Genomic DNA, 27,500 nt, shown 5'->3' on the forward strand with positions numbered 1-27,500 from the left:
AAAAATCAAATCTTATTATTAATATTACCCTAGCTATTTTGGTGTATGGTCAAATGCCCTTTTTCAAAAGTACCAAAAAAGATGAGCTTTAAAGCTCAAAATGGTAATTTTGCAAGGCCCAATACCCACAAAATATGGGTTGAAAGTGGCTGATGTAGATGAGGGTTTTGACCCATGGGCAGCCAATGAGAGGAGGCCACGTGGCGCTAGCTGGGAGAGGGCTGAAGGAAGTTGGGCTTGCTGGAGGAGCTTGTGAAGGAGGCTGGGCTTGGGATCCTTGGCTGAAGGAGAATTTGGGCCTGCGTTTGGGGTTTGGGCTCAGCTGTATGTTTGTTGAAGGAAGACTGAAGTGGCGTTGGAGTGAGGATCAAGAGGTCAGCTTGCATATGAGTCAAGAGGCTGCTGAAGGACGCGTGGCGCGAGGAGGAAGCGCCACTTGGCGCGCTGGCAGTGGGGGATCGCTGGGCTTGGGCCAAACGGGCCTGGGCAAAATTACTTCAAAAATGCCACAATTCCACTACATTTTCAATTCTACTTCTTCCCTACTTGCTTTCTTTTTTTTTTCTGTGTTTCCAAGTGCCAAAATACACTTTATTTTCTACAAAATATAAATAAATTAAATTAAAATCAAATATTTCCAATGTAAGAATATATCACATTAATTCTATGAAAATATTAATTAAAACTTAATTTATTTTGACAATTAAAATAAATAAATGTGCATTTTTCACTACTAATCACATAGTTAACGCTTCCCAATTCCTGCTAATCTCAATATCCTCAAACATCAATAATTCATATCCCGTTACCCTAAAATCCCCGGTAACGCTATAATCATTAATATCACCTCGAGACTCACCCCGAGCCCCGAACTTAAACCCGTTATGACTAGACCGAACACTTACATCTCATGATCGTCTCATGTCAAATAGCTCGAACCAATCCACCTTATAATGTGGCTATATTAATTAATCACAACCATGCACCCAAAATATACAATTACGCCCACAGTGGCCAAATTACCAAAATACCCTCATAATTAATACATGAACCCATATGCATGCATTCACCTTCATATAATAATATAATTCACGTAAACATGCATATAATCATTACATGCTATAATAAATCAATTATGGCCCTCCCGGCCTCCTAATCAAAGTCCTAAACCTTATTAGGAAATTTGGGGCATTACAACCTCTGTCCCTCTTCGTTTACCGTAGGCCCGGATCGTTTACCAGGCTCCGGGACCGTTTGCATATATTTCGATCGTGACCCTAACCAGCTATATGTCTCCCAGATGATCGTCCTGGATCATCCTTCCTGGACACCGTTCGAGTCTGGACCCACACTTGGGCCGTCGATGCCGGTCATTCCCTGCCAAGCGGGCCTGGACTGGGCCCAACTCCAATTGCCCAGTTAGCGGGCCTGGACCACTGTCCCGGGCCCAAGGCAGGAAATTGGGATAACAAATATATATTTAAATTATTTACAACTTTCTTTCTTTCCAACTATATTAACATTATAAATATAATATGTATATATAAAATTAATAGTTAAAATTACATTGAGCTTAATTTGTCTTCACACGTGAGATTAGCTAGGATTGCTTATCCCAATTCCACGTGGCAGAGGAATTTGCCTTTAGTTGAGTGTCTATCATTTTGGGAAGAAAAAAAAAGCTTAAAGTTTACTTAATTAATTATAATTTGAGGGAAGAAAATATAATATATATATAAAATAGTTTTATCTTTAGAAAATATTAAATAGTTGAAGGTTGTATAGTTACGAAAATATTAATATTTTTGTCACATTATTTTAGGATCTAATTACTGTACTAACCAGCCAAAATTTGAAGTGGGGACTTGGAGTTTGAAGTCCTTAGTCAAAATTTATTTGTATTATATTTACTTCTAATTTAATCATACATTTATTTTATTACTATTTTGCTTTGGAGAGCGTTTAGGAATATATCGAATAACTCGAATCATAATTAAAGTTGTCTACTAACTAACTGCATCTACATTTAGTGTACGTGTAATCTTTTCCTATTAATTTAAATATTGATTATTTATTTTTCTTTTGGGAAAATGATTTATTATTAATAATTATACTCTATTTATACCAAATGAATATTTTATAAATGACATAATAATGCACACACATATATTATTGAAATACCATTTTATAAGCTAATATCATCTTCGAAATGTAAAATTGTTTGTTACCATTTTTCGTCAACTGAATTATGTAGAGCAATAAACAATCAATTTAAAAAGGATAGAAAAAACCAGAGATTTTTAACGTGGTTCAGCAGTTATAATCTGTCTACGTCCACAAGACACTGTTATTATAAACTCTTTGTGAAAGCTTCAAGTGAAAGCAATTTGGCAGAGTCTCTTTTCAGTACAAAATTGTACATGTCTACAAATGATCAGATCCATGCTATTTATTGATATGATTGTAAGAATATATTCCTCAATTCAAAGAAGTTACAATTAAATATATAAATTAATAAATATTCGAATAATTATCATAATACAACTTAAATGCGTTATTTAAATGATGATCCTATAAAACTAGGGATTCAACACACGATTTTAATGAATCTCAAACAAATAGAGATTTCCTAACAGCTTTTTCGTATGGTAAACGTGTCATCGAGCTTGAACATTGCTTTGACGCGCTTTCGAGACCAATCAAACTTCGAGCTCATCATTCCAGTTGTCGCCTCCTCACTCGCTCGCTAAGTCAATCGAATTCATCCCTCGGAGAATGTTGATATTTTTGAGCCTGCAACTCATGTTCGGGCGCTGATGACAAATCTGGAACCGTTTGACAATTTGTACAAGTGTACTGCTAACACTTGTTAATCCCGAGCTTAATCTTTACGAGTCTACATTTCGATGCTATCTATTTAATCTCAAAATTTTGGTGTAACATTGTCAAATTGCAATCGACTAGAAAATTGTAATAATTAGGTTTGGTAAATTAATGGAATCCAAAATACCAATCATAAACTCTTGTAATTTTGAATTAGATTAAAGAAGAGTCCATAACTTCCAAAACGTGAAACATTGGATTATGTGTGAAACAAATGTGACCAAACATAAAGGAGAGATAAAGAGATATGCTTTATCTTTACATTCTTTTTTTTTTTTGTCTTCTTATTACTATAATAAAAATACTAAAAACATCACACCATTTTACTATCCTAAAAATGCACAAAAGGACGATGAGTTCAAGAATTACATCAGGAAACAATACAACCTGATGTAGAATAACAGGTTACTATTACCTAAAACACATTTGAATTTGGAAAAAAACAAATAAGAAACCTAGAGAGGTAGATAGAAAGGTAATGACTGTCCAAAGCATCAGAATTTTTTTATTTTTTTAATTTTTTAAATAATTGTATATAGTAGAAGAATAAAAGAATTGAGAAGTGTTAGATAATGAAGCAAAGGCAAAAGTTGTCAGGAAGAAAGAAATGGCTTGATTTTACGTAGATACTAGATAATCATAAAGCAAAAAAGCAAAAGCAAGCAAAAATGGCACAACTTGAACTTGGATTTCGAGAACAACAAAAAGACCAAACCTTTATTCCTTACCTTCAAACGCAGTAAACGACAGTCTTTTTTTCTTTTCAAATAATGATTTTCTTAGCTACAAGTTACTTACTGTCCTTTAGTTTTTATTTATTCATAATTAATTCATTCTCTTATATGAGCTCCAATCCAACTTAATGGTCCCTTCTTTATGGACAGAGACGTTAGAACCCAACATGACTATTTATGTATGTTTTAATACAGTATTAATTTAAACAATAAAACATATTAATGATTTCAGAGTCTGAGACTCACTACATTTTAAAATATATCAAAAAGTTTCAAACTTTTTGAGCCGTTGATAGCAACTGAAGATTCGTAAGTAAAACCTGGTTGCAATATCAGACGTTTTCACTTCGCTAAATTAAGCTTATCAGAATAGCATAACTGGGAATGAAGTTCCTTAACGTGTCTTATAATGTGTCTAATCAATATATTATTTAATTTTTCTTTCATTAAAAACGGTTGCCCTAGTAATATGATGTGTCAAAAAATTAAATTAGGTGTCAAAATTATATTAGTTGGACACATTATGAGATACAGTAATATGAAAGAGAATCTTAACACAGTAATTTTGATTATGCAAACACGCTCTTTTGACAAAGTTATTCACATTTCAAATATGAGTCTAGAATTTTATTTTGTTATATATTGTCATTTTTTTAGATTTGTTGTAATGCTTAAAGAATAATTATTGATATTTAGAAATTGAAATGTGGAGATAATTTTCCCGATTAAGGAGTTTCCTCTTTGTTTGCTGTGAATTTGGCATAAATTATGCTCACATTTATCCAATCTAGTGCATCAAAATATTTCAAACATCTTGAAAATGAAAATTTACTCTTATTTAATTTGTTAAATGAAACTATTTGACATAAATTCGTGCAATATTTTAGGGTATGTTTGGTAAGAATGAGGGAGAATAGGATGGATAGGGAGTTTAAATAAAATAAAAATTATGATAATGGAGAAAATATTAGTTTTTCTTTATGTTATTTGATATAAGAGATGAAGTTAGAAAAATGAAGATGAGAATCATTATTCAAATTACCATATTACATTTTGTAATATAAATATTTTTTACTTGTATAAAATGATAATAATGTTATTTTACATATTTTGGTTGTTTTTTTTCTTGAATCCTTCCAAAAACAAAAAGATGATTGAATTTTAATAGTTTAAAGGGTTTATACTCTTTTAGACCCTGTGTTTTTTCCTATTACCTGTTTAAATTTTGTGTTTTGATAAATTATTTTTTGGACCATATGTTTTGTAAAATGGTTAAAATAGAACCTAAATTCAATTTTGATGAATAAAAAATTGAATATAACAACACAGTTTTTAAACAGAATGATTTTATTTTTGTTCTGAATTGTTAGTTTGGTAAATTATTTGTGATTTTAGTTGAGAAAACATTGACCAAAATTGAATTTAGGGTTTTATTTTAACCATTTTACAAACACATAAGGTCTAAAATATAATTTATCAAAACACAAAATCCAAACAAATAATGAAATAAACACATGTCCAAAAATAAATAAACCCAAATTTAAAAAGAAATAATTTCCTCCATCTCTCATCTCCATTCATCTCTCCCTCCTACCAAACAAGGGATTCTCTCTCCCTCGACTCTTATCCATCCACTCCTCTCTACCAAACATAATCTTGGTGGACTTATCATTACTATTTTTCATAACTAACCGTTGAAATAACATTGGAGTTTTTACCCAACACCAGCGTTTATAGATTGAAAAAACGTGTGAAGTCGTCCACGCGTGTCAGGAGTTGAGATGCGGTCGTCTATAGAGATATAGAGTACGGAAAAAGATCGTCTGATGACATACACATTTATGTTACGGACGACAATGCAAAAAAAAAAGCAGCATAGAGCTGCCGTTTGCCATGATTGCTGGAGCGTCTTCCTCTGTCTTAAATAAATACCACATTAAAATATGACCCAATCCACTTCACACGTGTCATGTCGTTTTGACACTTCACTTTATTTCGACTATTCCTCTGATCCGCGGTACATGCGAAATTCTCTACACCCTACCTCGTCTCCCGTAGAAAAAACAAAACGAATGGCGAAGGGTACGACTGTCTTTTCGCTCTTGATCACTGCGCCGCTGCATGCTCTTGTCTTTTCATCCTTACGATGGATGAATCACGTCGTTGCCCAGGGAGTTAGTATACTTACTTTTTGTTCCGATAATACCCTTCTCATGCTTTTGTAATTACACCAATACCCCTTTCTCCCTTCTTTTTGTTTACTAAACCAGACCATTTTTCAACTACTTCTACTACCACACTGACTAAACTCTCTCTCAGTTGCGGAGAAACAATGGCGGAGAGAACACTTTATTTTTTGTTTTTAGTTTTTTCTTTCTTAGTTCTGAATGGTTTCTTCACCCGAGCTTCTTCTAGCTCAGATTTGGAAGCTTTAATGGCGTTCAAAGCTAAGTCGGACGTGTCCAACAGGCTTTCCGATTGGAACTCTAGCTCGGACCCGTGCAGCTTTTCCGGCGTCTCGTGCATCGACCACCGGGTTTCTAGGCTCGTTCTAGAGAACCTCGATCTTCGGGGTTCTTTCGAGCCACTCACCGCATTAACTGAGCTTCGAGTTATGAGTCTCAAGCGGAACCGTCTCTCGGGTCACATTCCGGATCTCTCCAGCTTCACAACTCTAAAACTCCTTTTTCTGTCGCATAACGACTTCTCCGGCGAGTTTCCGGCGTCTGCAACTTCTCTTGCCCGGCTCTACCGTCTCGATCTGTCGTACAACAACTTGTCCGGTGAGGTTCCTGCTACTGTTAACCGTTTGACTCACCTGTTGACACTTCGTCTAGAGGAGAATCGGTTTTCCGGGTCCATCCCCGGCCTAGTCCTTCCTAATCTCCAAGACTTCAACATCACCGGGAACAGTTTCTCTGGTGAGATACCTAAATCTTTCTCAAGTTTCCCAAAATCCGCTTTTTCCCAAAATCCAAAACTATGTGGATCTCCAATGGAAAGCTGCAAGGTCCTAAGCAATCCGACTAAACCAGGATCGGGCGGAGCCACTGCGTCGCCAGTTATGCCGTCCGGTAATCCAACAGTGGTATCATCTTCTCCAAGTTCGCTCCCGGTGATTAACTCAACGCCCAGCCATTCGGAAAACACTCACCACAACAAAACAGCTAAGATAACCCCACTAGCTCTTATTGCCATAATACTCGGCGATATTTTGGTCCTCATCGTAATCTCTATATTCCTCTACTGCTACTTCTGGCGGAACTACTCGGCCAAGATGCGAGAAGGAAAAAGCTCGAAACTACTTGACAGCGAGAAGATTGTTTACTCGTCGAGTCCGTACCCTGCCCAACCCGGGTTCGAGAGGGGTCAAATGGTTTTCTTCGAAGGGGTTAGGCGTTTTGAGCTCGAAGATTTGCTGAGAGCCTCGGCGGAGATGTTGGGAAAAGGCGGGTTTGGGACGGCGTACAAGGCTGTCCTCGACGACGGCAATGTTGTGGCTGTGAAGAGGCTTAAGGACGCTCAGATTGGTGGGAAGAGAGAGTTTGAGCAGCACATGGAGGTTCTTGGGCGGCTCAGGCATCCCAATGTGGTTAGCTTGAGGGCTTATTATTTCGCGAGTGAAGAGAAGTTGTTGGTCTATGATTACATGCCTAATGGGAGCTTGTTTTGGTTACTACACGGTAAGGTTTTTTTTGCTCAAATCTGTTATTGTACGTTATTTTCATCTAGATTTTCTTGTTTGATTGATCGTCATTTTCTCTTTTCAAGATCAATTTCGTAGTTTTCTCAGCAGCTGAACTTACAAAGTTCACCGTCACATTGATAATTACTTACACATCCCTAGTCTTAATAATCCATTGTTGATCGGGTAGGCGAACAGGGATACAGGTCCCCCGTAGCGGTTTGATTTTTCTTTTATTAAGCTTTGAAAAACAATAGTCTTTAATGATTTGGCTGGGTTAGCCAGGCCGTTCTAAGAAATTTTTTGTCTTTGTGTTGTGTTAGCCTGGAAAGGGACGTGTTTTGTCACGGTGTCTATGTTGTGGGGTCTTTCATTTTAGTCCTTTAGTTCAGTCGCTTCAGATTATTTTCTTTTGAATTATTAGCACTTTTATCCATATTTGTTTGGCATTAACATCGACACAAGGCAAGAGTTTATCATTAGACAACGACACAAAGCTGCCGGGTCTCTGCAAAAGCTTAATTACGATTTGGGAATTGAGAAAGTATTATGCCAATCCAGACTGTCCCACTATTGTTTATATTATTGCCTCTTATCTTAACATAATTGAATTAACTCTGTTTTTATTCTTTTCTTTTTGTTCTTTTCCTACTCTAGACCCTATCTATTCCCTCTTGTTTATATTTATATACCCCAAAAAATAAGTCAGGGGGAAGAAGCTCAGACTGTCTGCTATACCGCTAAGCTTCCTAGACCTTGGACGTGGTCTTTGTCCTTTATGGGCTGGTTGTGACATTTCTGACTTGGGCCATTTCTGAACTTATCCAGGTAACCGAGGCCCTGGAAGAACTCCATTGGACTGGACTACAAGGTTGAAAATCGCCGCTGGAGCAGCACGAGGTCTTGCTTTCATTCACAGCTCCTGCAAGTCCCTCAGGCTCATTCATGGCAATATCAAGTCAACCAATATCCTAATCGACAAAACGGGCAATGCCCAGGTCTCCGATTTCGGATTATCCCTATTCGGTGCCCCATCTTCGGGTTCAAACGCTCCACGATCCAATGGCTACCGCGCGCCGGAGTCAAACGACGGTCGGAAGCTAACGCAGAAATCCGACGTGTTCTCCTTTGGGGTCCTCCTCTTGGAGCTGCTGACTGGCAAGTGTCCTTCCGTGGTCGAAAGCGGTGGGCCCGGGTGCGGGTACGGTGGGGTCGTGGACCTTCCGAGATGGGTCCAGTCCGTCGTGAGAGAGGAGTGGACGGCGGAGGTTTTTGATTTGGAGCTCATGAGGTACAAGGATATCGAGGAAGAGATGGTTGGGTTGCTTCAGGTTGCCATGACGTGTACAACGGCTGCTCCTGATCAACGGCCCAGGATGAGCCAGGTCATCAAGATGATCGATGAGATCCGCGGGGCTGAGGTGTCACCGAGTCATGACGCCGTGGACTCGGTCTCCGAGTCACCTTCGGTATCGGAGGGCACGTGTGGAGCGAGTCAGTGATATGGCTTGAGGAAGATCACTATTTCATTTTTACATAGTAGAAGTAGTATGAAAAAGACACCATTTTGTGTGCGCTGTAAATCACGGTTTTTTGTTAGCTTTTTTAGCTATTTATTTATTTTTGGTCTTGGTCACATTCTTATTTGTAGTTTGTCTTATAACCTCAAAAGTCAGCCTAATTATATTAAAGCAATCGACAAATCAATTCTATACTACAAATTTGGCTGTTTTGCATGTGAGTGTGACGAGAAGCACTAGTTGGAAAAGATTAGTATTTTTCTTCTTGGTTGGTTGCTTTGAGTGCTTAGGTTTTCTTGGATATTTAATTCTGAATCTGGGTTGATTTAGCATGTTAGGTACTAAATTACAGACATTTTTTAAAATTGACTATTTCATAAACATGTTAGGTAGGTGCCTAGTGATTGATTAAAAAAGAGACTTCCGGCATTTTTCTTGGACAATTTAGGTTAGAGTGTTGCTATTTGTGATCTTAAGTATTCTAACACCACATGAAGTGATATTTTATAATTTTTGTGATTTTAAAGTATAACATCAAATGAGGTGATACTTCATGCTTTTTTAGCGATACTCCAAATAAGTAAGACTCTAAATAAGAATAAGTAAGACTCTAAATAAGTAGGACTCGATATTGAATTGAATCAATAATGATATACAACCTACTTGCGCTATTAGACACCTGTAGTTCTCTTTAGGTTAATGTTATATGAAACGAGTTTTAAGTATTTACTTTCTAGTTTTTTTCCACTTTTGCTGATACTTTTTTATTTTCAGATGATTTTCAGTAGACAACAATTAGTTATAAGTATTATATAAACCAAAGATCTTCCTCTATAGTGGGATATTTTAATTATAAGTATTACCACTTTGGTAGACAAAGTTTTGTGTATGGTAACTAATGTTGTTCTTTTCCCTCACATTCATGTTTTGTGGAAAATATAACACAATAAAGTTCATAAAGGGCTTCGGTCATTTCATGTAAATTATCAAAAACTAGTAAAGCAGTCAAAAAAACCAGGTGGTAGCTGCCCTTGATTACCGTGCATGTATGAATTATATGAATTGGGAAAGAAAAAGGTTCGGAGTATACAGTTATTTCCCACTTAGAGCAACTCCAACTGGAGTTGCTTGGGAAATACTTATTCGAAGTGAGTATTGGTAAATGAGGAGGAGAAATTGTTTTAAAAGAAAATTGGTAACGTTGCCTAGCAGTGGCAACGTTGCCTTCATTTTTTTTTTCTTTTTTTTGATAAGTTAACCTTAATAAAAAAGTCTTGATTCGACAATTTAAGCAACCTCCCGTTGGAGTTGCTCTAAGGACTGTTTCCATTTGATAAATTAAACCATTGAGAAATTAAAAAATAAAATAAGGGATTATACTTTTTAGATACTGTGTTTTGACTCATTATCTGTTTGGACTCTGTGTTTTGACAAATTATTTTTTGGACCCTGTGTTTTGTAAAATTGTTCAAATAGGCCTCTAAACCTGATTTTGATGAACAAAAAATTGAGTATAACAATACAGTTCTTAGGCAGAATGACTGTATTTTTGTTCCAAGTTGTTAGTTTGATGAATTATTTGTGATTTTAGTTCAAAAAACTTTGATCAAAATCGGTTTAGGGGTCTATTTGAACTATTTTAGAAAACACAGAGTTCAAAAAGTAATTTATCAAAACATAAGGTCCAAACAGATAATAAGACAAAATACAAGATCTAAAAAAGTATAAACTCATAAAATAAACCCTTTAAAAGCCATTACTTTATTAATAATGTAGTGCGGGAAAGTTCTCAATTAGGGGTGTTCATTGGATGACATCCAATATTTTTAAGCCCATCCGATCTGATCCAATCATCCAATTGGATGTTGGATTTTTGGAACCGATCCGATCCAATCATCTTGAACCAACCGATCCGATCCGATCCAATGGATGATTGGATCGGTCCGGTTCCATCCATTGGATGCATCCATTGGTTATCCGTTGGATCGGATTGGATCCATCCGATCTTTTAAAACCTTTATTTAGCTGATTTTTTTTAAAAAAAATATATTATTTCAATTATAAAAACACTAATTACTCATCCAAATAATAAAAATGCAGTAAATGGAATAAAATATAATATATTTTAACTTTAAAAAAAATATAATATTTTTTTATTTGAATATTAATTGGATGGTATTGGATCATTATTGGATTGGATCGGTCGGTTGGATCCATTGGATTTGCATGTCATCCAAGAACCGACCGATCCAATATTGGATTTTTAAAAATGTCATCCGATCCAGTCCAATCATGATTGGATATCCAATTTTTAGCGGTCGGTTGACATTGGATCGGTCGGTTTGTTATTGGATCGGATTGTTTCTGCACAGCCCTATTCTCAATGTTAGTCAAATATTGATGGTTACAATCATTTTTAACTTGTCTCATCATATTTTTTCAACCTCCATTTTTTCTCGTAACATGTTCAGAATTTATGTTTTGATAAATTATTTTTTGGATCATATGTTTTGTAAAATTGTTTAAATAGAACCCTAAACTAGATTTTGATCAGAGTTTTTTCAACTGAAATCACAAATAATTTACCAAACTAATAATTCAGAACAAAAATAAAATCATTCTACTTAAAAATTGTGTTGTTATATTTAATTTTTTTTCATCAAAATTGAGTTTAAGGGTCTATTTGAATTATTTTACAATATAAGGTCCAAAAATGAATTTTTTAAAACAGATAATCGGAAAAAACACATAGAACCTTTGAATGATTCTAATTTGATGTTATATTATTTATTTAAAATATTTTGTTTTCTTATAAAATTATTAATTAAGATTTATTTAATTTAAAAAAAAAAATTATCATTGCTAATTATTATATTATAATCTTACTAATTCTTGCAAAATTGGAGATGACAATTGTACAACATGCAGTAATAATCTGAAATTGGATCAGTAAAAACATGTACTCTTTAATCAAAATAAATTATATATGGAAAAAGATACGAAAGAAAAAAAAAAGAACAAGGGGGGTCAACAATAAAGAAAGCAAAGGAAATTAACATATTTGACATAATCATTGGGTACCTACCCATGTACAACACTTGCTTATACAAATAAATCAACAAATGAACAAAATGAACCACCAATATTTTTTTTACTATGTATTTTATTTTATTATTTGTTTGAATTTTGTATTTTAATAAATTATTTTTTGAACCATATATTTTGTAAAATTGTTAAAATAGAATCGTAAACACGATTTTGGTCAATATTTTATCAACTAAAATTAGAAATAATTTACTAAACTAATAATTCAGAATAAAAATAAAATCTGTGTTGTTATATTTAATTTTTCCTTCATCAAAATTAAGTTTAAGGTTTTATTTTAACTATTTTACAAAATATATGGTCTAAAAAGTAATTTGTCAAAATACAGAGTCCTACTAGGTAATGAGACAAAACACAAAATCAAAAAAAAAAAAAAAGTTATAAACCATAAGTAATGATCACTCTGATTTGTGTGTCCAAAACCTTTTTTTTTTTTTTTTTTTTTTGTTCTTTTTAAATTGCAATCCAAAAACTTAATGGAAATGCATATTCTTGGGGCATACTTGACAAGCCTAGCAAATAAAAAGCAAAGATTGGTACCATGTCATTATACTCACAATTAGTATTATTATTCCTCAAACCCTTCAAAAGCTCAACCATGACTTCAGTCCTCCAGAACCTAGCAGGGTGTGGACCACCCTTTGACCAGTCAACCCAAGTCAAACTCCTGTTGGAATTGCCTTCCCAAAACTTGATACTCACAAACGTAGGAAGATAATGCTCGTCAGTACTTTTGGAAAATGGGAAAGTAAATTTTGTCCGAGACAACTTCAATGGCCAAATCTCGGCCTATGTAGAACCATTGAGACCCTCTTCTCCAATGTTTTAATGAGATTTCTGGGTATATGTGGTAATTATATCTACCTCTTCCAACTGCGCGGGGCTCATCATATGCCATGACATGGTTTTTCTTGGTGTTTATGAGGTAATTGTAGACTGTTAGGGTGGGACACTGGAGCATGAAATGTTGGTTCATAGCAGCTGAAAAGTTCAAGAACACGATACTACTCTTGATATCTAGGGAAACCGAATGGATGATCCAAGACATGATTATTTAATTGCAACATTGCTAGGTGCCAAGAATTGAAGTGGGGGAGGTTGGGGAAGAGATCCATTGAGAAAGTTGGATTTGTTCTTTGACCCAATCGATATCATTAAGTCTCGGTGCCATTGTTCGAAGTTCTTGTCCGTTAATGGAGGTGAGGCAAGAATGAGTCCCGGATGATCTCCATTGCCCAAAAAATACGGATTGTTGGCATCTTCAAGGGGACGATCAAGATTTTCCAAGGGAGTGAAGCGATTTGAAGCAGAGGTGTGTCCGCCATTGTTGGAGTTTGACGCAGCAGGAGCTTCAGGGAGCTAAGATTGGTTCTGGGCACTTTGCATCTGTAACACCCTAATTTCTCATAGATCACCGAAAACACAATGTTGAGTCATAAGCGTAAATATTGCTCTTTTATTTAATAAAAAAATTAAAAATAAATACATGGATCCATGGTTTTATAAAAATAAAATATTTGTCTTTAACATAAAAATAAGCAACATTTAAATAAAACTTTAAAATAAACTTAAAATAAATAAATAAATAATTTGGTCCGCTTGATCTTGCTCGACTATATGGTCCCCAACGAATACATCACGAAGCTCTTAGGTCCCACTCGCCATCGGCCTTTCCATCATTAATTTCTTGAAATAACAACATCATAAGGAGTTAGCTTCTAAGCTTAATAAGGAAAATACAAACAAGGGTTAGTCATATAATCAAACATAACATATATTCACCAAAGTCATACAAACACAAACATCTAGATCATATCATATCTTAAGTCATAATTTTAAATCATAATCTAAGTCATAAACCATAGGTCATACTCTAAGTCATAGGTCATACGTCATAGATCATAAATCATAACTATCGGTCATATACCATAATCATAACTAAAATAACAAGTCAGATATAATAAAAAGATAAGTGTTTATACAGGGGTGGCAATTAAGCCCTGGACAAAAGTCCATCATACACCGGACATAGGTCCGTTATAAAGTTTTGACAACCGAGCCTACCGGACACCTTAGGTCCAGACACACATCATTGGACACCTTAGGTCCAGACACACTTACCCATTTATTGTACCTGAAATTTTAGGTCATACAAACATAAACTATATCACACATTACATAAACTAGATCATAATACTAAACTATCTATTTTTTCTTACCAACACCGGGATAATTGAGAACAAATGCGGGACTTGGAACACTCCTAAAACCAGCAATAAAAATGGTGAGTATTTCTAAAGGAAAGAGAAGAAAGGAATAGAACTAAACCACCAAGAGGAAACTTACCGAAAAGATACCTTAAGTTCAAAGAACTTAAAAACCTAACCACACAACCATAACAAAAGTTAAAACCTGAATGAAAACTAAAGAAACTAAGGAATTCAAAAAGAATGGAACCTAAGAATAATGGTACCTTAGTTGACCTTATGGATTGGTCTAACTCCAATACCGAAACACTCTAACCTCACTTCCCAAAGTGTTTTATAAAGCTTAAGAATATAATTGCTTTTTCCTATCACTCTTATGGTTCCACTAGCACCTTGGAGTCTGATCACAGCCGAAGAGTAAGTGAAAGGGCTGGGTCCTAAGTCCTATTTATAGAGTTCTAGAAATAAAAAAAAATCTTATTTTTGGCTTGAATAAAAATAATAAATTTACTTGAAGATATTTGAATATTCGTCAATCAAAGGCTGAAGACTCGGTCAAAACTATCAGAGGTAGGTCTAAGGAGTAAAAGTTATTTTTAAAAATTAAAAAAATATATTTATATATATATATAATATAGGTGATATATCGGCTGCCCCCTAATCCCGAGTCTCCGTTCGTACGATCGTGCAACATCAACGTGTTTTTCCGTATTCATCATCAAGCGATATATCGGCTCTAATGCTGCGATATATCGGCATACGTGATTATTTTAAATACGTAATTGCTTTTTTTTAGCATAATTAAGGTTGGATAACTACTTTGACTGAGTCAAACTACGACCCTAACAGTTTTTGGTGAAGACTAAGTCTTATATTTCCTTATTTTATCATTAAAGTAATAATTTCTTAATAATCATGCTTATGACAAGTGTCACATTCTTATTGGCTCCATATAAACCTTATGTTATAATAAGAAATATATTTAGGACTAGCAATATTAATCAAACCTTATGTTATAATTAATATTCTTAAAGTATAGGTTAAACTTATATAATCCATAACTATTTCTAGGAGTTTCCAATTGTACGCCCTAATTTCCCACGGGCTATTAGCGAGTTGAGATATGACGTAATTATATCAGCCACGTGAATACCACATGAGCGGAGCTGTTGTTGTTAGGTCCTACCTCTTTAGCTCGAGGTAACCAAAGGTCTATCAAGATCGTTTAAGGGCCGAGTCAGGACTATGAAGACCGCAGGTCAAGAAGGCATCCAGCTCAGGCACGAGCTGGAGTTGGAAGCTGTGACCTTTTATAAAGTCAACCACGCAATGTAAACGTGCATATATCAGACATCACGTGTCTGATATGTCCCTGAATTCTCGGACACGTAGCAGGAACGTGCGTGTTGAGGCACCCACGACTGGGTTGGGCCGTGCGGCCCATTATCCCCATTTCCTATTGATTAGATCACACTTCATGTGTGAGGTTTTAGGAATTAATCATCAATGTCACAGAAGTGACATGATGGGTAAGGAAGTCACGGGATGACCCCCCTTACCAACCCCCAGGTGCCTTCTCCTATAAATATGGAGAGGCTGGGAGTGGCAAAGGGTTGGATTCGATGGTGTAACGAAATACCTTGTAAAGAATACCATAAATATAGCAATAATAGTGGCTGGTGGAGTAGAATAATTTTAACCTTTGAACCACCTAAAAAAAGTGTCTGCATTACCATTTTACATTAAGATCACTCATCCATTTCAGTTCAACACTTAGCACTAATCACATTCTCTTACTTTCTTAATTACATGTTGGCGAAGAACCGCGTCAACACCAACTAAGTCCTGGTTTAAACCAAAATCCACGAAATCTAGACTACTACAACTACTACTACACGCTGATAGGCTTCGATCATGCTCACCTTTCCCTATCCCATTTCCTAAAAAATTTCATGAAAAAAATTAGCTGAACTGTTGTTAGTATATTTCTTCTTAATCGTTTTATCAACAAGAATAATCAATCCAAATTGTGGAGTAGTTTAATAGTTAATACTAACATAATATTATCCTTAAAAAATCAAGAACAGGCTAGAGTTTTGAAAATGACAATTACAAAAAATAGTGAAACTCAAGGCATTCACGCACCTAGGGTGTTTTGTGTAATGCTTCTTCAGTTGCCATTCTCAAACTTTCTTTTCCCAAACCTAATTTAGTTTTAATACAACTGATACTCAAATAAAACTAAAAAATCATAAGAAAGACCATATTAATCTTCAAAACAAACACGCGTTAGATAATCAAAATGGGCAAATAGGTAGACAAAAGAAAACACTAAAATTTGCTTATACAACAAAAGAAAACACTAAAATAAAAAACGCACAATTTCTTGATTTAGAATAAAAAACGCATAATTATATAAGAGAAATTTCAAGTTATATGCTTAGTAATATATTCTATTTCATCTATATGGAAAATTTAATAGGCATCCCAAATATATGTAATTTTATATAATTTTGACTATAATACATATTTCATTAAACTTCTCACTCACTCTCACATTAATGTGCACCTATGATTAATTTTTGTATTCTACATCAAAATTTTAAGACTTTAAATATAATAAACGTATAGATCTCGAAAAAAAATACTAAGATTAAAAAAAATCAACTAAAACAGAAATTTAAGCAAAAAGTTGTGGCTTACCAAAATTTTCGTCAAATTTTAGCGCAGAGCATCGATATACCATTGATTTTGCATCATTTTGCCCAAAAATTAAGTTTTCATGATTGCATCACAAGAGTATCGAAACAGCATCGATTTTGCATAAAAAAAAAATCATCATTTTGGCAAAAAAAAAAAAAACAAGTTTCAAGATTGCATCAAATTTGCATAGTTTTGACCAAAAAAATCAAATTTTGTAGATGCATCACAATTGCATCGAAATAATATCGTTATTTCTCCTATGTGTCTTTCTTCTTCTTCTTCAAGGGCTCGTGGTGCTCATGGGGAGGCACATATCTTCTTCAAGAGCTTGTGTGATGGATTTGTAGGGGGTTGTTGCTGGGTGAAAGGTTGCTTTGGATCTTTCAGCGATGACGAATTATTTTGATTAATTTTTATTTATTTTATTATTTTGAAAGTAAAAAAAATTTAAAATTTTAAAAATAACTAAAATCATATATTTTTTTTTCATTTTTTTATTATTTTTCAAAATAATTTAAAAAAATAAGTATATAAATGTAATATTTTAAAAATATGATGTATATTTACTGCAAAAATAAAATTTGAATATAAAAGTATAATATTTTGAATATATTAAATATATTTACCCTAAAAATAATTGGGTATGAAATTGCACCATCTTAAAACCATCTAATATTTTAGCAGCCTTTTTACTCAAAACAAAACAAAATACAATCGTATATAGTAAAGTAAAATCAAAACAAATATATAAGAAGAGAGTAACATTAATTCATACCATTGCAATGCTTACAAGGCACTGGATCACCCTGCAAAACAAGTTGCAATACTTATCCATATGAATAATAATAAACAAATATTATTAAAAACAATGCCCCACAAAACCCATCAACCATAACCCGGCAAAAAGTATAAAATAAGATCATGGAAGACTTCATTTTTCTGAATTTTTTTTTTACTCTGCTAGAAAACAAAGAAAACCCAATAAGAAAACGAAGGCGAGACTGAGAGTGAGCGCAGTTTACCTTGCAACCAAGATAGGGAGAAAGAGCAATGGTGACCAGAACACTGATAGTGTCAAGGAAAGTCTGGGTATCTATGGAGGTTTCAAAGCCAGTAAAAAGGAAAATTTGGGAACAAAGAAAGAGCCTTTGTTGGTTGGATTGAAAGTTTGGGACTGAGCGAAACAGAGGAGCAGCGGGACAGTAATGGGGTTTCTGATTTTGGTGAAAGAGAAATAAGAGAGAGGTTGAAGTAGGAGGAGGCGAGCGTAGCCATGGATATAGAAGAAGAGGAATATGTGGAGTGAGAAAGCAACAGGGACTCATTTGGAACTAAATCAAAACAGAAGTTTATATATAGGAAACTAAAAATGGGCTGGAAAAAAAAAGGCCGAAACTTTTTAGCTTCTCTCTAGGCAAAAAATAGGGCAGAAATGGCTGTTTCTACCAAATCTGCCTGAGCCCTTATTTTCTATTTCAATTTATACACATCACTTTTTATTTATTACCAATTGAGTCCTTTTCTCCAACCTACTTTTGTTGGTTTTTTGTTTTTTGCTTTCTCGAAAGTTCTTCTATAGATGAATAGTTTCGGCCTTTGGTGAGTGACCGCAATTGACCTTCTTCTCTGTTAAAGCAATGAAAGGTACTCCATTTCTGGTGAGAATACTAAGTTAATTAAGCTTTTCTTCTTCTTCTTCCATTTGACTTCGTTTATTAATTAGGGTTCATTTTTGTTTGTAGATATAGCTTTTCCAGAAAATCTATTGTTTCAGTAGCCATTCATCACCTAGCTCTTGAATCTTTTATCTATACCTGGTGAGTTTTCTTTTACTTAGCTCATTTAATTTGGGTAATTTGAGTTTTCATACATGGTATAAGGACAAATGAAAAAAAAAATAATGTTGGTGTTGGTGGGGACCGTGGTATTGATTTAGATAGAGAGAGCACGAGCAATATGAGAACTTGGCTTTTTGTGTTGACTGTTGAGTTGTAGTGGTTGTTTCAAAGATGAGGAACAAGTCACCATTTTTGTAGGGAAGTTTGTGTTCTCTTTTTGGCTTTTTATGTCTTGTTTATACTCTTGTGGAGTTCTTTGTAGATTTAATATTCCTGTTGCAAATATTGTCTATGTTTGTTGCACACCAGATGTTTGTAGATTTAATATTCCTGTTGAAAACATAGTTTGAGTTGATTATTTTTTTTTTCGCCCTGTCTATATTTATCAGGTGAGGTTTTGGTGAAAAAAATATGCAATTGAGGGTTTTAGGGTTCGAACTGTTTGTTTTCATTCATCATTTATGTAATGATATTTAGTTTAAACTCTCTTTTCTGGGTATTTAGAATTTGGTAACTTTGATGATTCTACCTTCTAAATATGTAATCGTTGATTTGTGCTTGGATGATTCTTGTGCTTGAGGGGGTGTGAAGTTTTGAGTATGTGGTTCTCTATGCTTGGTTCATTTCTGGTGAATTAAGTTTATTTGAGCTGATTTTGAGTGATACATTTGATGCATCTTGGTGGGTTGTTTTCCACGTTTTTGTGTTTTTGTATGGGGATTTATTCATGCATGGTGCTATTGGTTTGAACTGAAATGATTCCTGGTTTTTTTTCCCCTATTCAAGTATATATATACATATATTCTCTTTTGTGCTGCTTAATTATATATTGGTTTCATTGGCTTGCTCCAAGTGTGCTGACTCTAACATTTACTGAATTTTTTTATGCCAATTTATATGGACGAAAACAGTAGACAAAAATTTAAAGTGATGAATTCAATGGTTATTTGCTCAGAGTGGCCATGTCATTATGTTTTGCTTATATATATACACACACAAACATAATGGCCAACTATTGAGCTAAACTATTCATTTACTCAAAGTGATGTGTATGTGAGATATTTAAGCACCATGATGTCCATTAATTCTTTTCTTAGATTTTTGTGATATTAATTAAAAAAGTTTTGAGAAAGTACTGCATTTTCTCGTTTTTGGATTATATGTGCTCTGTAATTGCATTATCAACCTGTCATGAAATTAATATAATCCTAATACATATTTAGTTTTAAATAATTAGAATACTATCTTTTTAACAAATAACTAGGAGGTGCTTCTATATTTATTTGGTACCAAATTATTTCAGTGCTTGTCTGTCTGCTTATTTTACAGTGTAATGTCTTTTTTTTAACCACCCATTTTCATTTGTAAAAGGTATGATTAAATGCTTTCAATTTCACCATCCATCATGCCAGTTTCAAATAATGTTTGTTTGAATCAATTTGATAGCTATAAGTTGGTGTGTTGGTGAACCTTTCCATATACATGCATTGACAGTATAAAGGTTCAAATAAAGTTATTCATGTCATGTCACAGTTTGTAGTTATTGTGTTTTGTCATTTTTATTGGGTTATTTAAAAACTTCGATCATTATTTGATCACTTACCTGATTAAAAAAGACTAGAGTTTTTCTTCTCTTTCTTTTTTTTTTAATGACATAAAAGAGTTTCCCTAACAATAGCCTTGATAGAACATTAGAGTGTAAGTTCTTTCATTCAAGCTGTTGATGTTTAATTTTGTATATTCATATTGTGCTGAATATTCTTCTTATTTTAAAATATTATACTTAATATTCTTCAATAGTGTGTTACTTTATTTTAGTACTGGTTTTTGGTTGGTTCCTTGCTCTGTAATGGAAGTGAAACAAACACTTTTGTTAGGAAAGGTCATAAAACAGAAGATATGTCTTTTGACAGTGATGTTTTCCAAGTATTTCTTGGCTACAATGATCCTTAACAGGTATATGCATTTGTCTATATGTATATTTTTTTTAAAAATGAGTTTCAATTCTTAGTTATAAATTTTGCTTGTATAGATAGCTAATGTTTATTCTACATGGTTCCTGAGATCTGAAGCAATCATGATGTTGGGTTTTCTAGTTGGTGGAATTAAGTTAAAGAATTTGACTTGAAATTTATGAAATTGTTCAAATGCTTTCATTGTTTGATGGCTCGAAATTAAGATTGCACTAGGATACCAACTTGGGAAGACATTAATAGTGTTCATGGGCTACAATGGCCTAACCAGGTTCCAGTAAGGTGTTTTTACTGCATGTAAGTTAGCAAGAAACAAAAGGTTGTCGAGAGCAAATTAGTAACTTATACATTCATCAACTGTACTTCTGGTTTATAAGATAAACAAATGTCAAGTAGACTTCTGTAACTTGTTATATTTTAATTGCCTGGTTATTATTTATGTATACATTTGTTGGCATTATGAGTTCATTAATATTATTGATTAGTTGTAGATATCAGACTTGAAGGAAACCAAGAACCCGTGTACACGTGCCTTACACTAGAATATCATATATACATTAGAATCTTTTGAAGTGCTTAATGTCTTGCATCATCCTTTTTCTTCTTCCTATATAGTTTATATGTTTTGCAAATAATTTTGGACTTTAAAACTAGCATGTAAAATGCTATGATTGTTGTTCCTTAATGTTATTGTTTTATATTAGATAGATATGACATTCTTTGCTCTAGGATAACCATTCTGAAATATGAATTATCTTAAATATGCGGTGGCAGTAGAGTTGGTCTTAATATTGGTGGTCAGCAACTTAGCAACTTGACAGCAATGTATGAATGACTCTTGTAGATTTTGAAGGATGGAAGAAAGGTCCAATGACAATCTCCCATCTTTGAATGACTCAGAATCTCAACATACTCCACCCAATCCAGAAAAAGGGAGTGCAAAAAAAACTAAAGCTCGAAAAGGAAATTTTAGTCCAGAAGATGACAACGTACTACTGTCAGCTTGGCTTAATACTAGTTTGGACTCAATCAGTGAGGTTGATAAATCAAAATCTTCATTTTGGGATAGAGTTCATGAATATTATGATAAAAATAAAAAATCTACAATTTCTGAACGTAGTTCCTGCTCTCTCAGAAATAGATGGTCTACTATCCAACTTGCGACAAATAAATTTTGTGGGGCCTTAGCTCAAATTGAAAGAAGGTCTCCAAGTGGGGTTTCTGAGCAAGATAAGGTGCATAGACAATATCATTTTGTTTCATTGTTTATCAGACTTTGTATTATATATTTTACATCTCATTTACTGATTTTTATTTATTTTCAGATTGAGCAAGCAAAGGAGCTCTATCGAAGTAAACATTCTGCAACATTCAACTTTCTTCATTGTTGGACTATTCTACGTCACCACCCAAAATGGCAACAATTTGTGGTTGAGGGTAGTAGTGCGAAAACTAAAAGAAGATCAATAATTCCAGACGATCATGTGCCAGAATCCTTAGATGAAGATACTATGTCACCATATGTAGATGTGAATTTAGAGGAACACAATGAGAAGGCGGCCGAAAAGAAGCGAGAGAGGGAAGAGAATGCCTCTTCCTATCTTATTGATTTGGTGATTGAAATGAGAGAGGAAAGAAGAAGTGCAAATGTTGAGAAAGGAGAAGATAGGAAAGAGTTAATTCGACTTACAAAAGAGAAGCTTGAATTGGATAAAGAGAGACTTGAATTGGATAAACAAAGAGAAGAGAATGAAATTATGAGAATAGACTCCTCAGCTTTATCTCCAATGCAGCAAGAGTATTTCCATAGCCTTCAGTTGGAAATACTTGAGAAGCAAAGGTCTAGAAAGTCATGATTGGGTGGTGTAGGGCTAATTTTTTGATATAATATAGATATTTTTTATATTCTTGAAAGGTAACAATGCAACCTCTTTCGAGTGTTTTTTTGTTTGTTTGTTATTTTTTGTTTTTTTTTAACATTGTGGACTTGATGATCTAGTTGATTGCTGCTCTAAATTTTATTTTACCAAAGAAATTTAAGAAATAATATAAAACAAGACAATAATACCACAGTTAAAGATGGCTTTTAAATATGCATATTGTTGATAATTAAAAATATATATATTTAAAATGAATAGAAAATATAACATTTAAATAATGTAAAAATAAATAGAGAAACTATTATTAAAATTTAACATAAATTGTAAAAAAAAATGAATTTTTGGTGAGATTGGTGAGAGTACTTTAACATTTTTTTTTCCCATATGAAAAATTAAACCATTGAAAAGAAAAACCCTTTAAACAAAACCATTAGTTTATTAACAATGTAGAGCACTTTTCTTTCATATACAAATAAATAAACAAATGAACCACCAATATAAGTACAATGATCACTCTGATTTGTGCATCCAAAACTTTTTCTTCTTCTTCTTCTTTTTAAATTGTAATCCAAAATCTTAATGGAAATGCATAATCTTGGGGCCAAACTTGACAAGCCGATCGACAGTACTAGGCAAGAACTTCCTAGCAAACAAGAAGCAAAGATTGGTGCCATTGTCATTATACTCACAATTAGTATTATTATTCCTCAAACCCCTCAAAAGCTCAACCGTGACATCAGTCCTCCAGAACCTAGCAGGGTGTGGACCACCCTTTGACCAGTCAACCCAAGTCAAACTCCTGTTGGAATTGCCTTCCCAAAACTTGATACTCACAAACGTAGGAAGATAATGCTCGTCGGCATAGCAAGAGCCTCGGCAGTACTTTTGGAAAATGGGAAAGTAAACTTTGTCCGAGACAACTTCAATGGCCAAATCTCGGCCCATTTCGAACCACTGAGACCCTTTTCTCCACTGCTTCAAAGAGATTTCTGGGTACATGTGGTAATTATATCGGCCTCTTCCGACTGCCCCGGGCTCGTCGTAGGCCATGACGTGGTTTTTCTTGGCGTTTATGAGGTAATTGTAGACTGTTTTGAAGTCGTAGAGTGGTATACAAGCCTCCGAGAGCAGCACGAAACGTTGGTTCGAAACGTCGAGTAGTGCGTTGGCTAGTAGACGCCGCTCGGCTTCGATCATGCTCACCTTTCCCCATCCCACTTCCTGAAATTTTGTATGAAAAAAATTAGCTCGACTGTTCAAGACTTGTGTGACAAAACATGTGAAAAATGCCTAGAAGTGATGAGTAATGCCATGTACGTTTTGAGTATGAATCGATGCAGAGAATATTATATCTAAATTTGTCAAACTTTAAGTATTGGTTTAGGGGCTAGGGGCTTCTAAGAAAGTGCTAGTTAAATCAAAAGTCTAGCCGACCTTTGAGAAATTAGAAGAAGAATTAGAGAGCAGGGTGAGAAGTGTGTTGCTATTTGGCACTTTAAAAACACTACACGAGGTGGCACCTCATAATTAGTTATTGATACTCTATAATATTTTTTAAATTTAAATATGTGAGACTCGATATTAAATTACACCAATAACAATACGTCATCTACTTGCAGTGTTGGACATCACTATTACCCCTTAATTCTCGGGTGAGAAAGGGAGAAAACACAATTCATTACTATTCATTCATAATGAAAGAAGAGAGCTACCACTTACATTTGTACAAGTGTCTTTCACTTAACAAACTAATTACTACATATTTTCAACACTTAACAAATTACTAAACTAAATATTAATTAATGTGAGTATTATTATTTATCACGTTAAGGTGTTCAATACTACACGAGGTGTCACCTATGATTGATTAGCAATAACTCACATTACTGGGACCCGATTGCACCAATAACTATTGGGCACTAGTGGTGCCCCTTAGTATTTCCCTAATCAATATGCATTGTGCACTATAGAGCTAATGGCTAGGTGTACAAGAGTATTCTATTTTTAGTTGCCAATGTTATGATTTCATTTGGGTTTGGTGTCATTTATGAGAACTAATTAAGCGTGTGAAGTACAAAATATTGGGTGGGGAACCAAATAAAGACAATTATATATTATTCCTTCAATTTTGTTAGGTGTGAAGTTGTATTTTAGTACATGAAAAACTAGGGGCCATAATTAGAGTATGTTCGATGTTGTTTTGGCCGTTGGCTATGGAAAAGGACTCAATGCCGCCGAGAGAGCCAAGTGGACATGTGGGTACTCAGTCATGAATCATTATAGATATCACAGCCACCTCATTCAGGATCAAAAGTGTTATATATATATATATATATAAACATATATAGAGAGAGATATAGCTCATATTATTAAACTATCTGTTTTTGTGATTGGAAAAGGGGACATAAAATTAATTTGGGTTGTCTAGCAATATCTGTTAAAAAACGAAATGAGGACGAAAAATTGACTAACGGCCTAAAAATTGACAAGTGGAAGATTCACCCTAATGTAGTGGAGAAACTAACACATCTTAATGAAAAAGCAGAGAGATAATGAAATCAAAGAGTTAAGTCTCATTCATTGCCATGTTAGTTTGAGCATATTCTGATTTCTTCTAAAGGCACTATTAATTACTATGCAACTATTATATCTCTTCTTTGTCAAACCCAAACCAGAGCACATTTCCTCTATAGAGAATTGGTAAGAGGCATTATTGATGTCCAACACCACGAGGTGGCATATTGTTATTGGTGTAATTCAATATCGGGTCTCACATATTAGAATTTAATAAGTAATATAAAATATTGCTAACCAACCATAAAGTATCACCTCATGTGGTGTGGTGTTGGGCACTTTAAAGTATTAAATAGCAACACTCTTCCTCTATAATATATATATATATATATCATTGACCAACTAACATTCAGATTTCATTACGTAATTTATCAACTTCATTTTTGGTTATTCAACTTGACAAAAAAGTAAAACTCATCCTACATGAAAATAAATCAAGTAAAACCCTTCTCCCCCTGTTTTCTTATTATTAATATTTTTATCTTGTGAAAGTTTGTTTTGTCTTTTTTTTAACTTCTAACTCGTGTTACTAAATCAAACCAAACATAACATGAAGCAACACCCTGTTTTTTAGGGAAGAAAATTGGTATTAGTGTTTCTTCTTCTTTTTTTGGGTTGGTTGGGGGAGAATTGGTATTAGTTTTTCTCTCATTATTGTTGCTTAGTTCTATAACACGAGTTACCAAACCAAACATGAGTACGTAGCATAAAGCAACAGACACACAAGTCACCAAATTTCAAGGACAAATAAATTGGTTAAGAAGTAACTAACCTTACTGGGAATTCTACGGCCAAAAAAGGCAGAATCTTCAGGAGCTGATCCATTGTAAGAGGGATTGGAATGAACATAAATTGAGTAAAACCCTTCATGGCCTTGAAAGAAGGTATCCCAAAATGGAGCCATGAAAACAGGTCCTCTTGTCAAGAACATGAAAGCAACCTTGGGAACTCTGTCGAATGGATATGTTGGAATCCTTGGAGCCATGGAAGCTCTCCACAACAACTCTTCGTCGGTCATGTCGTGTGCGACACTCGGCGGCACCAAGTAATCATCCAATCCTATTCGACGAGTGATGTTAGGCTTTGTGGTGGTTTCAGCTTCTTTCGTGTCATTATTTCCGATCAGAGGAACTTGAGTTGAGTTTTGATCGAATGATGAAGAGGAAAAAGAAGAGGTTGTTGTTGGTGTTGGTAAGGATGGTGATAATGGCGAAGAAGTTGAGATTGAGAACTGTGTGAATTGGAGATTGAATGAGAATTCTTTCATGTAAGTAGTGATGATTATTCCAAAGGTTAAACCACAACCGAAGAGGAGTAAATAGGTGAGCATGTTGATGAAATGGAGTTGGACGACATTGGAGAGTCTTGTGAGAATGGTCATTGAAGAGTATCTGTGATTCTGTGCACCTTTCATCTTTGAGTGTTTTTAAGGAACAAAAGAATAAAAATCTCTTGTTGATCCAAAAAAAGAAAAGGGTTTAAGTGGAAAAAACTTGATAAAAAAAAAAAGAATGAAATAATAAAGAATAAATTTACAAGTATAAGAAGAAATAGATAGCGAAATAAGCAGTGAGTTTAGTAAAACGATGAATCAAACTAAATATCTCTGAAACACGAAACATCGATCAAAACTGATCAAATTAACCAGGTCGATTTCTGGGATGGTTGTGAAGAAGAAGAAGAAGAGAGAGAGAGAGAAGTGTGATAAGGGAAGCTGTACAAAATTGGCTTAAATAAAATCAGAGGAGAATTGTGACTTAAAAGCCATGTAATAACAAGCTTCGTAAGGCTTTCTTATTCTTCTTTTGCTGGACCATAGAATACGACTTCCTCTCTTCTTCTAACCTCAACTTGATTATGACAGTTTTGTGTCTAATTTTATTTTATTAAAAACTAATATTATATTTGTTTAGAGTTGATGAGTTATAGTCAACTAATAATAATTTAAAAAAAAAAAAAAGGGATCACAACTAATTAAACTCCATTTTCACAACCCAATTTGCTGATTCGAGAAGCTTTATAAGTGAAAATGATTTAATATATACTCTTCAACTAAAATATTAATATGTATATATATATTTATGGGAATTCGAGGGATTCAACTTGTATTTTAGCTATCATCAGTGTTCTCGACACATGAATAATTTTCGGCGTTATTTTTTTTATAATTGTGTATATTGTAGCTATTGAGAGCATCCTGCAAATTTTCAGAAAATTCTGAATAGTTTACAGTACCAAAAACGAAGTTCAAATATGTTGTTGCACGCTTGACTAATTTTTTTTATGCGCGTGGAAAACAACATGTTTGAAACTAGTTTTCAGTACTGTAAATTATTCAGAATTTTCTGAAAGTTTGTAGAATGCTCTAAAATAGCTATAATATACGGTCATAAAAAAA

The 27,500-nt window shown here is 34.1% G+C and overlaps 3 protein-coding genes and 1 long non-coding RNA gene across 9 annotated transcripts; 2 read left to right on the top strand and 2 right to left on the bottom strand.

The window, feature by feature from the left end:
* Window positions 1–5,899: 5,899 nt before the first annotated feature.
* Window positions 5,900–9,034, top strand: LOC133821923 (probable leucine-rich repeat receptor-like protein kinase At1g68400). Its single transcript, XM_062254100.1, has 2 exons — window positions 5,900–7,300; window positions 8,131–9,034. Exons 1-2 carry the CDS (start codon window positions 5,950–5,952, stop codon window positions 8,802–8,804), a joined length of 2,025 nt encoding a protein of 674 aa, XP_062110084.1. The 5' UTR covers window positions 5,900–5,949; the 3' UTR covers window positions 8,805–9,034.
* A 6,837-nt stretch (window positions 9,035–15,871) lies between these two features.
* LOC133821926 (uncharacterized) lies at window positions 15,872–17,995 on the bottom strand. Its single transcript, XR_009887780.1, has 3 exons — window positions 17,860–17,995; window positions 16,280–17,643; window positions 15,872–16,074 (listed from the first exon to the last, which is right to left on the bottom strand). It is a non-coding gene; the product is annotated as an uncharacterized LOC133821926 (long non-coding RNA).
* Window positions 17,996–18,251: 256 nt separating this feature from the next.
* On the top strand, window positions 18,252–22,683 carry LOC133821925 (glutathione S-transferase T3-like). 6 transcript variants are annotated; one of them, XM_062254107.1, is made up of 6 exons: window positions 18,252–18,495; window positions 18,580–18,654; window positions 18,774–20,631; window positions 21,493–21,685; window positions 21,784–21,883; window positions 21,974–22,683. In XM_062254107.1, the coding sequence occupies exons 4-6, from the start codon at window positions 21,540–21,542 to the stop codon at window positions 22,502–22,504; spliced, it is 777 nt and encodes a 258-aa protein (XP_062110091.1). In that variant the 5' UTR covers window positions 18,252–18,495; window positions 18,580–18,654; window positions 18,774–20,631; window positions 21,493–21,539; the 3' UTR covers window positions 22,505–22,683. The 6 variants fall into 6 exon arrangements, with proteins under 6 accessions (XP_062110091.1, XP_062110088.1, XP_062110089.1 ...); XM_062254104.1 differs by lacking the exon at window positions 18,774–20,631; XM_062254105.1 differs by lacking the exon at window positions 18,774–20,631 and having other exon boundaries at window positions 18,252–18,481.
* Window positions 22,684–22,808: 125 nt separating this feature from the next.
* Window positions 22,809–26,738, bottom strand: LOC133821927 (glycosyltransferase BC10-like). Its single transcript, XM_062254108.1, has 2 exons — window positions 25,875–26,738; window positions 22,809–23,749 (listed from the first exon to the last, which is right to left on the bottom strand). Exons 1-2 carry the CDS (start codon window positions 26,514–26,516, stop codon window positions 23,105–23,107), a joined length of 1,287 nt encoding a protein of 428 aa, XP_062110092.1. The 5' UTR covers window positions 26,517–26,738; the 3' UTR covers window positions 22,809–23,104.
* Window positions 26,739–27,500: the final 762 nt, after the last annotated feature.

The sequence above is a fragment of the Humulus lupulus genome, chromosome 3 (assembly GCF_963169125.1).
Source record: "Humulus lupulus chromosome 3, drHumLupu1.1, whole genome shotgun sequence".
Lineage (NCBI taxonomy): Eukaryota > Viridiplantae > Streptophyta > Magnoliopsida > Rosales > Cannabaceae > Humulus > Humulus lupulus.

What these genes read in the sequence shown, in the direction of transcription:
- LOC133821925 (XM_062254101.1), top strand. Translation starts at nt 21,503, where the DNA reads ATGGAAGAAAGGTCCAATGACAATCTCCCATCTTTGAATGACTCAGAA. An exon ending in GGGTTTCTGAGCAAGATAAG is followed by an intron (nt 21,884 to 21,973) that starts GTGCATAGACAA and finishes ATTTATTTTCAG; the next exon opens with ATTGAGCAAGCAAAGGAGCT.
- LOC133821927 (XM_062254108.1), bottom strand. Translation starts at nt 26,516, where the DNA reads ATGAAAGGTGCACAGAATCACAGATACTCTTCAATGACCATTCTCACA. An exon ending in GCCGTAGAATTCCCAGTAAG is followed by an intron (nt 23,750 to 25,874) that starts GTTAGTTACTTC and finishes ACAAAATTTCAG; the next exon opens with GAAGTGGGATGGGGAAAGGT.
- LOC133821923 (XM_062254100.1), top strand. Translation starts at nt 5,950, where the DNA reads ATGGCGGAGAGAACACTTTATTTTTTGTTTTTAGTTTTTTCTTTCTTA. An exon ending in CTTGTTTTGGTTACTACACG is followed by an intron (nt 7,301 to 8,130) that starts GTAAGGTTTTTT and finishes GAACTTATCCAG; the next exon opens with GTAACCGAGGCCCTGGAAGA.